The sequence below is a fragment of the Rhinolophus ferrumequinum genome, chromosome X (assembly GCF_004115265.2).
Source record: "Rhinolophus ferrumequinum isolate MPI-CBG mRhiFer1 chromosome X, mRhiFer1_v1.p, whole genome shotgun sequence".
NCBI classification, from domain to species: Eukaryota; Metazoa; Chordata; class Mammalia; order Chiroptera; family Rhinolophidae; genus Rhinolophus; species Rhinolophus ferrumequinum.
In genome coordinates this window covers 93085932-93100394 of record NC_046284.1, presented here as the reverse complement: position 1 = coordinate 93100394, position 14463 = coordinate 93085932, and the positions used below count along the sequence as shown (strand labels likewise).

The following is a 14463-nucleotide window of genomic DNA, read 5'->3' as shown; positions in this document are numbered from 1 at the left end:
ATTAGTGAAATGTGATAGCCTGTACTGCCCACCTGTTATGTGTTTGCGGTGTGCCGAGGTGACACAAAGCTCAAAAACATCCCCCACTGGGCCACCTAGCAGAGGCAAGCTGGAAGACACATCACCTGGACTCCTGAGGGTGGATTCTGGAGGGCTGATAAGGCTGCTTCTTCTATGAACATGAAGCATCGAATTTTAAGATTATTTGGTACTCTTGATTATACAGTGATACCTCGGTTTTCGAACGTCTCCGTTGATGAATATTTCGGTTTACGAACTCCGTAAATTTTATGGATCTATGGTATCATTAGATCGTAAAATTCATGCTAAATTTGCCGTTTTAAAGGTTGATTTTAAAGGTCTGGAACAGATTAATCCATTTTGCATTAATTTCTATGGGGAAACCGTGCCTCGGTTTTCGAATGTTTCAGAACTTGAACGGTCTTCCGGAACGGAATACGTTAGAAAACTGAGGTACCACTGTATAATTAGTGCTCCTCGCGTAAGATAGTCTGAGTTAAGTTCCAAATAATTGTGCCATGGGGGTCAGAAGGCAATGGATTGTCAACTTCAAACGACAAGAGGTCATCTCAGTTTTAGTTGCTTAGTGAGCTTCTTGCGCTTGGAAAACATGTTAAAACTGTAGTCAGAAGGCTCTGAGGGAAGAGACTGAAGCCTCCCCCTGTCTTCACGGTTCACAGCAAAGTGGCACAGTGTTTAGAACTAGGTTTGGACTCAAACTGTCCTTTCTTAGCTTGTTTGATCTTAAGCAATCTTAAATTTGATCTCAGCAAATCATTTCTCTGGGCCTCCGTTTACTCATCTGTAAAAGGAGGATATTAATACCTACTCCATTTGGATTGTTGTGAGGATTAAATACACATCGAAATACTTAGAACAGTGCCTGACAATAGGAAGCTCTCAGTAAATATTAGCTATTATTTGATACTGACCTAAATGTGCCCTTTCATCAATCAGTCATGTTCCTGGGCAAAGTATTTAAACAGATCGCACCACTTGGAAATGAAGGCAATTTATAGAAAATTGTGAGCAGATCATGGTCTCCTGGAGTTGTGCAGCACAATTCTGGTTGGCCTCTGCTAATTTTTTCTAAACAACCTCAATACTAAATCTACCCTAAATAAATTTAAAATCATCCCCTTAGACACACTATCAATTCCCATCAAACCAAATGAAAAATAAAATTCCACAATTAACAATGAAACCTACACTAACATTTTCCCATTCTGTCCCTTAAGTTCCCTGAATACTAAGTTGTCTTAAAATTTTCAGTATATTGAGTATCAAGAATATTCAGTATATTTATATCAATACTTGGGAGATAAATATTAAAGCAAAATGTAACAGGTATTTCTTTGGGGGGAAAATCATGAGAGAAACAACTTTTAATGTTGAAATTGGATCTGAATTTAGAGTAGCAAAATTTTACTTCCTGCAGTAGCAAATTAACCATGGTCCAAAGAATGACTAACAAACCATGAGTATCCTGTGGCTGAACAGGTTACTGTGTTAACTGCAACACAGTAAAGTTATTAGTGGTATTTAAATTCAAAATAATGCATATTTTAGTTTACACTTGCACTCAGTTCACTCAGAGTTAATTTTCAAATATAAGGTTCAGCCCATTATTAACAACTTGGTATGTTTTATTGAAGTTTTTGCTTTTTTCCTCTCTAATTCTGGAAATACGTCTATACATTCTGAAACAGCATTTCAGCAGATAGAAAAAAGGTGACAAATTAGGACCAATTTCTTCTTTCAGGGTTAAACTAGTATTAAACTATACTACTACCCAAAACATCTTCATGAAAATTAAATAGAGAGTTGGTAGTTCTCTGAAACTTGTATAAGTTTTATTTATTACTAAAATTACTAAAATCACATTGAAAACACCTTGAAGTTAAGACCCAAACCACTAGGAAAAATCTCTATGCGCATCCAGTCCCTTTAAAACTGGGTAACAAAAGAGGCAAAAGACATTGTTTGTGATGAAGCCTAAGATTCAAATGCTAGTGTTTTCAAGCTTTAATAAAGTATAGCAATTCCAAGTACCAAGCATGATATCAAATTTCAAATTTGATAGGATTGTTCACTGAATCCTATCTTACTTTTGATTTGCACAATGCATTCAGAGACGAGTTATAATTAGGAAAAAATGTACTGAATGCATCATGTTTAAAAATGCAATTAACATTTCAAAACCAACCACACTTAAAAGAGAAAATACCTGAAAAGTTAACTCTATTAATAAAATTATTTGAGACAATATTACCCTACAGATAAAAATACATTTGTTGTATATACATGTAGATTTCTACATGAAAGAAAGGATTCAGCTCCAAACAGAAAAGGACTGACCCTTGATAAAGACATCTTAGATTGCCAAACCGACGTGATTACCACTGTAAGGAGAACTGGAAGCAGAAGGATAAAAGGTAAGTTAAAGGAAGGAGAAAAATTTAGTCACCTGCTCCTGAATAGTGGCCGAGTTGGGCGAGAAGCAGGAGATGAAAGCGGAAATAAGACATAGAAGAAAGGCAAAGAAGGCCTCAACTCTGACCAGAAATGAATAGAGAATCAAGCAAAGTTGAGAACAGATATGATATAGCTGCAGTGAGATGCTTGAAACTAGAACTTGGTAGTTGATAGTTACAGAAGCTCAATTAAATCATCTTAAAGTAGAATTAGACAAAGTGTCTAAAATTTAATAGAGAACCAATATTATACTGACCAGATAACTCAGCATGGTATTATCATTTTAAAAACTTTCCCAAATAACATCAAGTCATCAGAAGACCTTTGCTCCTGATCACGTTCTTCGAAGCTTATCCAAGTCCCTGACTGACTGGGAGAAACAACACAGTGCTCCAAAAGGCAACTCTGCTGAGATGTGTTAGTACCAGAAACTCCATTTGACCTTGGACAGGCCCTGGATCTTGGATTCTTCAAAGTGAGGGGACTGGACCAGGTTTCTTCCAAGCAAAACATTTTATCGTTTTGTTGACAATGACAGGGATTGTTTAGAATAACCCCAATTTTGGTGGGGAAGGTAAGGGGGAGAAGTTAAGCAAGATAAGGAAACATCACAGAAATTTCAGGCAAAGGCAGAATTCAAGTTCTGTTTCCTAATTAATGCTGTATGCAGAAGTTTATCCTGTAAACTAAATTTGCCCAACAGAAAAAGTTACCACATCCTCAACGGATCAGAATGATTACAGTATTTGGGATCCTTGATTAATATGAAGTACTCACTGTCTCTTCTCAAAGACTGGGTTTTTTCCTTTTACTCAAATCTTAAACTGAAAGACAACCAAAGTGCTAAACGTTCACCACCAGTCAATTTAGGAATGTTTGAAGAAAATAAACTGGAAATGAAGAAGCAGATGTTATCAAATTTCAGACATGTATTATTAAAAATTAATTATTGGCCCCACCAGGTTAAAGATGAAGGGAGGCCCTGAGAAGTCTATAGAGCTGATATACACACAAGTGAGTGTCACTGTTTTTTTTTTTAACCTAGTTTTATTAAATATTGCTTCTTTGGGATGTGTTTATAACAACTCCCAGAACATTTTCATGTAAGGATTCAAAGCGGTCATATTAAAATACAGCTTCAATATAAAGTTTATCACAGTTTTACAGTATTCAAAAATGACAGACCTGCCTTAAAAAACAAAACAAAAACCAAAAAGGACTATTACACCCAAAACATAGGAAAACAATTAAATAAACAAGTTTGGCATTTCCGTAACTTTATAGTATAAAACAGAATATTAAATCTATTACTGGCAAGCGGACACGGATGTATTTCCTACTTTGAAACGTGTCCCATTTAAACACACTATACAAGTTCACTATACAAAAGATTGATGGTCTTTTTTGATGAAAGAAGTGCACCCTGAAAGTTTTTGCCAGTTTAGAATATTAAGCTCTTAAAAGTCAAAAAAGTCCTTTTTCTTTTTTAAACTGAAGGCTGAATTCAGATTTTTTTTGTTGTTTTGTCTCATTTGTCAGCCTTCCTGGTTTAAAAACAATAGTGTCTATGGACGCCCACCAGGGGGCAGTGTAAGATTAGCCATTAAATCACCAACAGCTGCAAATATTGTGCATTCACCTGCAACAGAGAAAAATGGTCATTAGCTATTCGCAATACAGGAAAGATGATGTTAACACACCGGTGGGGGTAGGGGTAATTAAATCTAAAATTAGCAAGAACTTTAAAGATCAAAATAAAAGAGTAAAATTTTAACTGCACAGGTCATGGGGGATTAAGCTTTGGTGTTAAGTATCAGATGATAATTTGGTTTGGGTTTTTTCCCTCATGGGGAAATTTTGGGTAAGCCCAAAATTTAGGTTTGAATTTAAGAAGACATGCCTAGAATTTCAATATAGAAACACTAGAGCACTGGGTAAGCCTCTGAAGTTGTGTTTCAAGACTACTGACAACTTGCTTATGCATTTTGAATCTAATGAAAAGATCTATGTAGTTTATATTTATGCATCAGTTACAACATCAATGGTATCCTTCTAATGATGCATTAAAGGTCGGATAAAATTTCTGTGACAGCACTGTCCAATAGAATTTTCTGTGCTGATGGAAATCCTCTATACATGCACTGTGGCTACTGAGCACTTCTAACTAGTGTGACTGAGGAACTGAATGTTAAATTGTATTTAATGCTAATTAGATACAATAATTAGATAAATCTAAATAGCCACATGTGGCTAGTGACAGTTATATTGGACAGTACAGTTCTATGACATCTACTGGAGTTTTCTCCCAAATTTTAAGGAAATGATCAACTTCTGGAGTTCAACATTAAAATCAATTAATACAAAAATAAAGTGGTTTTTCTTGAAAGCACTTCACCAGGCGAGGAAGTGATGGATTTGGGAAGGGTGGGGTGCGGGAGGTTAATGATTCATCCTCTCAATTTCCCCTTTGCTCAAAGAAACCAAATACCCTGCCTCTTCCTTCTTATAAATATTGTAAGTATTTCAATATAAGAAACCCAAACCAGTTGTAAATATTATGAACCAAAAGCTGGATTCCTTCCCTAAAGGACAGCCGAACACTACAGTGGCTGAAAAGTGAGAGAACTGAACACCTCAATTAGATAATGGCCTCTGGCAAAGGGCAGGATGTGCAGTGACCCTGTGCAAGTTACTGCAATCTTCTCTCCAACCACTGGAAAACTAAGGTACAGAAAGAAAATGAAACCAGGCTGAGGCAGAAATAAAAGAAAATAAGAAAAACACTTCCAAAATACCCCAACAATTTCTTAAATAAAAGAAGTTTTATCTTTCTTTTTTAAAAACACGTTTTTGTTACTGATAAGTAGAAAAACTTGCCTGATCTCAACAGGATAAAAACATTCTTTCCTTTTAATTTCAAATTCCACAAGACATGACAGTCATCTGCTTGTGAAAGAATGGTGTTTTGTTAAAGTTCTACTGGACTGCTATTTTGAATATTCTGATAGCTTTAAACTTTGATTCTTAAGGACCTATTTTTAGCTGAAAGAAGACATAAGTCAAAGGATGAACGCAGAAAATTGTAAGAAGTGGAAGAAGTAGTACAACAAAAGAAGCATACCCTTCTCTACTGCCCAGTGCATTCCTTGTAAATTATGCTAGTGAGAACTTGCCTATGTATACAATATGGGGAAACAAATAGCTACAAATGTAACTTCTCTCATGATTCCTAGTTCTAGTAAAATTTTGACACTGTTGTATCTAAAAATGTTTCAGAGAACAACTTTCCCTCATTTAAAAACATAATTCTGTTGTCACACTATTCTAAACAGAAAGATACAGAGAACTTCCTTAATATTAGAAATAAGCAAATTTAATTTCCTTAATATTAGAAATAAGCAAAATGGAAGAAAAGTTCTCTTTGCTGAGCTTTATGTTTTATAACCAAAAATTTAGTACTGCCAGGAGTTATGTGTTAAGCATAGGCTACTACAGTATTGAAGGGACCTTGTTTATCTTGCCAGAAACATGCTGGTTTCCTTGAAAATGCTCAGTTTGAGAGCTTCATTGTGCACGTGGTGAAAAGCTTCACTTGCACCCGCCTGAACTTATATAAGAAGCCCAAAAAGCAGTGATGCCATTTGTATCAGCTTTTATTCTTCACAAAACATTTAGAAGATACAGAACTTTGAATGATATTATTCTATTCATGATTGAACCATGAAATATCAGAAACCGACATGCATTTCAACTTGGTGATGTACAGAGTGGCAGGTATCGATGGTAGGGCAGGAATTACAGCCATGGAAAATTCTATCATCCTAACCTAGGGCTTCGTGGCAATGTGTGCTATAAATACAAGCTTCTGGCATTAGCAACTGGGTCAGTCCCAATAGTAAATCACTAACAAAAATAAAGTCCAGGCAGCAGAGACATGGACAAAAACGAAGAGCCAGTGAGAAAGGAAGAAAGCGACAGGCAGACATTAAGAGGGCCACAGCAACCAGAGCTCTATTACTAGAATTGGGGGCAAAGTGGGTAAGGAGAGAGCAGAGGGGAGAAGGGGAAATCTCTCAAAAGAACTCTTACAACATATATGCAATAAAATACCATCTACTGGTCATGTACCTTGTCGTGGTGGGTTCATCTCTGCAAACCTCTTCAGAATGTTGCTGACCATCATGGGAGCAGCAACAGAAGAGTTCTGCTGCCTGGGAATGTCTGCCTGCTGGGTGGTACCTGAAGCCATGTCATAAATGATTGGAACTATAATACTAACGGGTTCTTGGGGAGGGACCGATGTTTTCTGAGTTAGTTGAAGCTGTAGACACACAACACACACAAAGAGAATAAAAACACAGTAAGAAAATAAAACATTTGACTAAAGTTATCAAAGGTACTATCATTTCCTCTCTCTGTCACATTAAGATACATCAAGCAAAAAGAAAATTAAATGTGACAAGAAAAGTGACAAACAACTGAATATTATGATTAAGACGCAACTGTCACACAACTATCTAGTTCAATAACTTTGTTATTCCTAAAGGAACCAGGATTACATGAAGTCCAAACTGACAATTAAGGAATCCGGGCCTATGTTTGGCAGCAAAGATGATTTCTCCAGTTATCGCAAAGTTGCTCTATTAGCGTCACATGGCTTTTTCCTCAGAACCTCTGCAACACACACACACTGGGCGGTACTTACAAAAAATAGCATTTTGGATTTCAGCACCACAGCAGGAGTCCCAGGAGGTGCAATTGGCGGTGCGCTGGGAGGGATCGTCAGGCAAAACTGAACGTTCCATTTCAGCTGTGTTGCCTGGTCAGGAAACTGTTTTTTTTTGGGGAAAAAACAAACAAACAAAATCAAGACAAACTCATATGAACATTAGGAGTCTAAAAGGTTAGATATTTTATACTTATCAACAGAACATCAAGTTGATAACCTGCATTTTTTTCTCAAAGGAAATATATACGTGAAGTTACTAACTGAAAAGTCAATTCTGGATTATGTGATGTTCCCCCTCCTCCCCTCCCACTTCATTAATTCCCAAGGCCTACGGATTCTGCTTCTTCAGTGTCTCTGACATCTGTTCCTTCCTCTTTATTTTCACTGATGCCGCCGAGCTCAAAGCTTTGTTACTTCTCCTGTGGCCCCCTAATGGTCCCTTCTAGTGGGCGCCTCTCCCAGTCCATCCTTATGCCACTGCCAAACGTCCTACAGCATGGTTCTAATCTAGCTCACAAATGTTCAGTGACATGCAGTGACACGTGTTGTTCCCCCCATCCCCTCCCAAGATCAACACCTGGCATTCAAAGCTCTTAATGTGCCAGTCTAGACTCCCCAGTCTCATTTCCAATTCCTTCCTAAAACAAACTAGTCAAGCTGTGTTAATAATTTTAAATTATATCCACTGGTGCTTTTTTTTTAGCCACATAAATATTTACTCCTTTAAAAACCCAAATGGATATTTTTTGACATAAATAATGTTTCCTATAGCCTATCAGAGCAGAAGCCAAATACTGAGACTATTACCAAAGAAACATTACTGTCCCGATATTAAAACGCCAAGTGAAAAAAGGAATGAGGTATTTATAATTACCCAAAGCAATACTAGAAACATTAAAATGAAAGGACTACTGTAAGATTGGAAAAATATAATCAGCTGTCACCTGGATTCCATCTGTGTAATTGTATAGTTTCATAGGAAAAAAGAGGGATTAAAAATCTCCCAGAGAAGATGACAAGATTTTTTTGATAAATGGTATTAGAGCATTTAGGGGCATCTGAAAAAGTTGGATCCATACCTCATATTTGACACCAAGATATACTTAAAATGGATCAAAAATTTAAATAATTTAAAAGATGAATCTATAATAGTGTTAGAAGAAACCATGGGAGGGTTACTGAGTAGGAAGAGTGTGTATTAAATGTATTTGCTTTTATAAAAGGTAAGCCACTGGTAGCTTGGGTTGCCTGTGGAGAGGGGACTAGATGGCTGGGCAGGGATGGATGGGAAATTTCCCACTGTAGCATCTTGTTCTAAATTTAAAAGATACAAGAGGATTGTGTTACCTATTCAAAGACAAAATTTAAGTTAGAAATTAAGAAAAATTTAAGAGAAAAATGGAAGGACCTAAATGGGTGAAAACTAACAAACACTGCTCCCACCACCTCCAAACTCCTCAAATCAACCTGGCTATAAAAGTTTATGTATCTCTGTAACTTACCAGCTCTAGTTTCATAATATGCACACAGTCCCTGAGGATGTGTGTAGGAGCTCCTAATAGCTTGGTGAAGGCTATTAATGTATTGGCTTTAAACGGAGGTCCTGCAACCTATAGGGATAAATAAAGCAAGTTATTCTTCATTCTACCTTGACTCTTCTGTTTCACTGATTTTATTAAAATTATGCATTAACAAACACATACTCTTGTTTCAAAGAATTTCTCTAAAACTTGAAGTTCATCAGGTTTCCACTGTCCTGCATTCTCAGGTGTCACTTTTAGCTGAAGTGTTTGGTTGGTTTTGGGACTAAGGGCTACTCTGCATTTCAGCGCATCCGTCTTAAACATAATCACCCCGGGTTCATTGGAATTTATCAGCTGCAGCTGCAAAAAAAAAGGATGCATCAAGTTAACGTGACACAACATGTAAGATGAAGAGACAATGAAAATGTTACCTAGAGAACTGTTTCAAAAGGAAAACAATTCAGTTGACACCTGTTCCTAAACGAAGGTATCTAGGCACTGAGCACCAACGACTGCTAACAACATCACAAAGAAAGGCAATCAGATATCATATGTCTCTTGATGGAAGAGCATAATACCACCTATGATATATTCTTGCAACAACCAACTTGAGCCTGGATTCAGTAATTAGATCCACGGGATTGATCCGTATTATAGAAATATGGAGGCCAAAGAACATGATAAATGATTCCAAAGGGATGCAATCAGCAAAATCCAGACTGTGAGAAACTCTACAGGACAAATGATATGGTTTCTTCAACAAATAAATTATGTGAAAAATGGAGGGGGAACCTATAGTTTCGAAAGGGACTTAAAAACTTATTTGGATTCTGATTCAAACTGTAAAAACGGTGGTAACGGGAAATCTGAACACCAACTAGATATTTGATGATAATGAAATTGTATTTATGGATGACATGATGTCTAGAATTTGCTATCAAACAATTTGGGAGGAGCTATAGATGAAACAATATTGGTGTGTGTCCATTGTTGAAGATGGGTGATAAGAACAGAGAGGTTTACTGTCCAATTCTACTTTTGTATATGCTTAAAATTTCCCACAATAGCAAGTTTTTAAAACAATGGCACATTAGGAAAAAAGAATAAAGAATACAATTACAAAACGTTAGATCTGGATTGGGACCTTCTGCTAGCCAAGGGGTTGGTAAATACTTTAGGCTATATGGACTCTGTTGCAACCACTCAGTGATGCCACTGTAGCTGAAAGCAGCCTTATGACAATTCATAATTGAGTGGAAGTGGCTGTGTTCCAATAAAACTTTATTTATGAAAACAGCTGGTGGGCAGGACTTGCCCGCCTCCAGACTCAGTATATTGACCTCTGCTCTAGCCTAATATGTTGATTATGCAAATGAGCAAAATGGGTTTCAAAACGGCAGAGTAGAGGCTAGATCACAGGTCTGATGATTACCATTTTAAATGCTAATTTATTCAACTTATATTAAAACTTCTATTTTTTTCAAATCTGAATATAATGGTTATAAAATCGCTTGGTGCCATCCTTGGAGTAGATATTTTCAACATTCACTATTATGACTACCACCTCATTAACACATATATACATCAACAACAATAATAATTATAAATAACTAATATGCACTGAATACCAAGACATTATGCTATAGGCGTTATATGAAATATCTCAAATTCCTACAACTGTTATGAGTTAGGTAGAATTACCTACTATTATCAAAAAGGTGAAGAAATTAGCCCGAGCTCTTACTAGCAGGTGGCAGGGCCTGGCTACAAACTTAGGCAGCCGGACTAGAGAATGGGTACTCTCAACTCTGAACTAAAGGTATCACCATAGCATAATAGGTTAAAAGGTCTTTTCTATAAGGGTTTTTAAATCAATTCAATTGCTCGTGCACTTTAAAAAGCAGCTTTTATCCTTGTGATCATAATTAATTTTATCTCAATAGAGACTCAGATTCAAAGTCAGTCTGCCGGCAAAAGCGTTCTAGAGAACAAGTAGTTACTCACATGCTATTCTCTGCAAAGCCAGATTCCTGGGCGCACTGTCCTATGGTACTGTGCGGACCTAGCTCCAGGTCCATGTTAACCACAGCATGGCAAATTATAAAATGAAGGAATATGTTAACATAAGAATGAAAAAGAAAATAATGGAATCCATTTTTAATGCTAGGGCTGGGTGAAAGCATAATTCTAACAAGTTGGTTAAAGGAGACGAGGGAACATCACTTTAGTTCAGATCCTATTCTGAGGGGCAGCGTAGCACTTGCCTTTGACAATCACCACTTATGAGTTAGTTCATCAGGCACCCATACCGTTTCTTGTTGAATAATTCTTTGAAGGTGTCGTCTCATGATGACCGATCCAAGGAATCTCTCAAGTGGAGAACAAAGGTAACTACCTGCCAGGCCAGGTACGAGGCCTGGCGTTGGAGAGGGCAGCAGTAAAATGTTCAAGGCACTGTGAGTGAGGATGGTGGGTATGGAGGCTGCCCAGGAGCGCTGAGGTAGTTTACGAGGTGGGGGCATGTTTGTTGGCATCGTTTGGGAACCTTTTGAGAAGGAAAACATGTTGTTTCATTTATAAATACATATTACCTCATTGTTCCTTGCTTTGCTTTTATTACAAACCTTTGATATTCTACAGCAATCCATACTGTTTTAGTTACTCCTTGTGGTGTAACAATCATATATTAGCTTTCTCTTAGCAAAAACGGCCACAGTTATTCTCCATGTGGACAACTCCCTTGCAGTAAGACTTGGCCGCAATTCCTTCAAGGAGGGGTGGAGACTATTTCTCCACCTAGAATCTGGGTTGGCTTTGTGACTCGCAGTGGCCTACAGAATGCAGTGGAAGTGATGCAGTTGCAAGCCTAGGTTTTTCATTCACTCTCTTGGAGCCTCCTGTCCAGTCACCAGGTGAACAAGCTCACGATCAAGTATGAGACCACACGGAGCAGAGAGAAGCCTTGCCAGCCGAGGGCATCCTAAATCAACCAGGCCCCAGCCAACCCCGGAGCTGACCACAGATGCATGAGTGAGTCCAGCAGAGGCTGAAAGAATCACCCAGCGGGGTTCAGCAACCTGCAGAATGGTGAGCGAACATACAATTGTTTTAAGCCACTAAAAGTCAGGCAGCAAAAGCTAACATATTTGTACAACTCTTCCTTCTGTGTTAATCTGCAGAACCTTTATCAGTTAACTTTAGGTATCTTTTAAGGTCTAGTATTACAGCTAAAGTAGTAGTCATAACAGAGGTACTGGGTCTTACCTCAGAAGACTTCTGTAGGAGACATTTCTTTCTTATGTTTTGTCTGACTTTGCCAATTAACTATTGTTACAACTGATTTACTAAATGGATAAAAGTTGAAGTTATTAAGTATCCCCATTCAACAAGTAGCTCATGATCTTGAAATGTGAGAATGAAATAAAATAGGTCACTTGTTGATTAAACCAAAAGCAAACATAAAAATGATTACACTCACTTGTTCCAGCTCGAGGGGAATGAGAAGCATCTGGAACAGGAGAATGTAGTGATGGATTGGCGGGTGACATACCAGGTAACCGTGTCGCTGGTGATGGGCCAGACACTTGAGGAGACCCCGGCCAGTTTCCTGCTCGTCCACTTGGTGACACCATAGTGTATGGAGAACTGGGGTCCAGGGTTCCTGTCAACAAGTAAACAAACGGTTTTCAAAACCTGTATTTTAATAACTGAAAAGTATTTCACAGCATTTAAATGCTTATACCCTACCTGGTGATAATTTTATTACTTTTCAGTAAGATATTTCACTGAAGCATGATGTTCCTTAGAATGACACATCTGAATCTCTATTTTGTGTAGTTTATGTACTTTTAAACATGATATAAAAATTAGAAAGATAAAAAGACTGAGAAAGGATAAAATTTACCTTTACCTTCATATAAGCTTTAAGATGTGTAATATGTAATAATTTACACCATATAACAACCTACTATATATTTGAAAACATTAAGCCAAAAAAAAAAAATCTCAAAGCTCCTTTAAGGAAAGAAATCTTTATTATTTTTAAACTAACCCTGACAAATGGTTTTCATTCTACTCAGAGAAGGCTGAGGAGAGGGATATTTTCTATTTTCTTTATTTAGTAAAGGCTACGCTGACTAAGAAATGAGCCAAAGAATCAAGTTTTGAAAGCAGTTACTTTGTGAACAATTTGATATTTAAATTTCATCCTGCAGACAGATACCTTTAATGTATTATTTATACCCCTTTGTAACCAAATGAAAAACTGAGAGAATACTTCTACCATATCAGAGAGTAAATGGTCCTTACAAATTGGTAAGAAAAAAACACAAAAACAAAGGCAAAGGGTATAAACTGGCAGGCATAAAATAAGAAACACTAAAGACCAATGAACGTCACTAATAAACGCACATTAAATAAGATACCATTTTTTACCTATCAAAATGACCAAGATTTTAAAAAATCATAATACCCTGTGTTGGCAATGATGCAGGAAAACAGACATTCTTGTATGATACTACAGGAAATTAGTATAGCCTTTCAGGTGGGCAATTTGCAAAATGTTTCAAAATCTTTAGAATTTCTCACACCCTTTGAGACAGCAATTCCACTTCTAGGAACTTACTTAAGGAAATAATCGTGTGAGCATAGATAACACCACTTTTAGCTGTGAAAAAACGGAAACATTCTAAACTTATTATAATAGGAGAACAGTTAAATTATGGTATGCCCAAACAAGGAGATACTATGAAGCCATTTAGTATGACGATATAGAGTTTTTACTGTCAGAAACATTCTTGCAAATGTTAATAGTAAAGAGTAAAATCACAGATGCTACACAGCTATAAAACCTGAGGAAGCTCGTTATGATTTAGCATGGTCTTCATGATATATTTAAGTGAAAAAAGTAAGGCACTAAACACCATGTGCAATAGTATGCTGCCTGCCATGTGTGTAAAAGAGGGGGAAAGAACACTTACAAGTATTTGCTCGTGTATGCATAAAACATCTCTCTGCAAGAGATGTATTAATAAGCAATTAATAACATTAAAATGCCTCTGGGAAGAGGAACTAGATTAGCTGGTGGAATAAAAAGGAAACACCTCACTGGCTACCTCTTGTATTCTTTATCTATCTGAACCAATTTGAAATAGAATTTTTGAGTTAAAGAGTTAAAAAATTCAAGTCTCAAAATAATACATATGGTAGGGTCCCAATTTTTTTTGGGGGGGGAATTTCAGTGGGGAGACATAAAGAGGGGTAGAGAGCAAGCAAGAGCAACGGAGATTCAAGCAGGCAGGCAAGCAGGGGATGAGTGATGGAAGAGCCAAAGCGAGGGAAAGGGAGAGAGAGTCCAAAGCAGATAGACTAACTGGTAGATCTCCGTGTAGTGTGATTAAGAAAAATTTATTTTCTTTTGCTATTTCCCCAATAAACAAGTACTAAATTTGCAATAAAAAATAATTTATTTAACAAAAACTACTTTCATGTCACTCTTACGCTACAGCGATTTCCATATACGGACTCACCATGTGGACTAGCAAAACTGGCCCCTGGTCCTATTGAGATTCCATGCGAGGATGGGGGAGGAGTTGGAACAAATGACGCTGGTGAAGGGGCTCTCAAAGCCCCACTGGGGGAGCTGGCGGCATGCAGATTTCCTAATAAAGGAAAATAATTATAGATGATCTTGCAGGACACATATTATGTCCTGTC

The 14463-nt window shown here is 37.2% G+C and overlaps 1 protein-coding gene across 1 annotated transcript in view; it reads right to left on the bottom strand.

The window, feature by feature from the left end:
- Positions 1–3769: 3769 nt before the first annotated feature.
- MED14 (mediator complex subunit 14) overlaps positions 3770–14463 on the bottom strand; it is a 74694-nt gene continuing 64000 nt past the window's right edge. The window contains exons 24-31 of the mRNA XM_033118945.1: positions 14277–14408; positions 12227–12409; positions 11058–11293; positions 8929–9108; positions 8728–8835; positions 7202–7327; positions 6625–6817; positions 3770–4135 (exon numbers count right to left, since the gene is read on the bottom strand). Of these exons, the coding sequence (XP_032974836.1) occupies positions 4062–4135; positions 6625–6817; positions 7202–7327; positions 8728–8835; positions 8929–9108; positions 11058–11293; positions 12227–12409; positions 14277–14408 (1232 nt within the window). The 3' untranslated portion in view covers positions 3770–4061. The remainder of the gene's footprint in view (positions 4136–6624; positions 6818–7201; positions 7328–8727; positions 8836–8928; positions 9109–11057; positions 11294–12226; positions 12410–14276; positions 14409–14463) is intronic.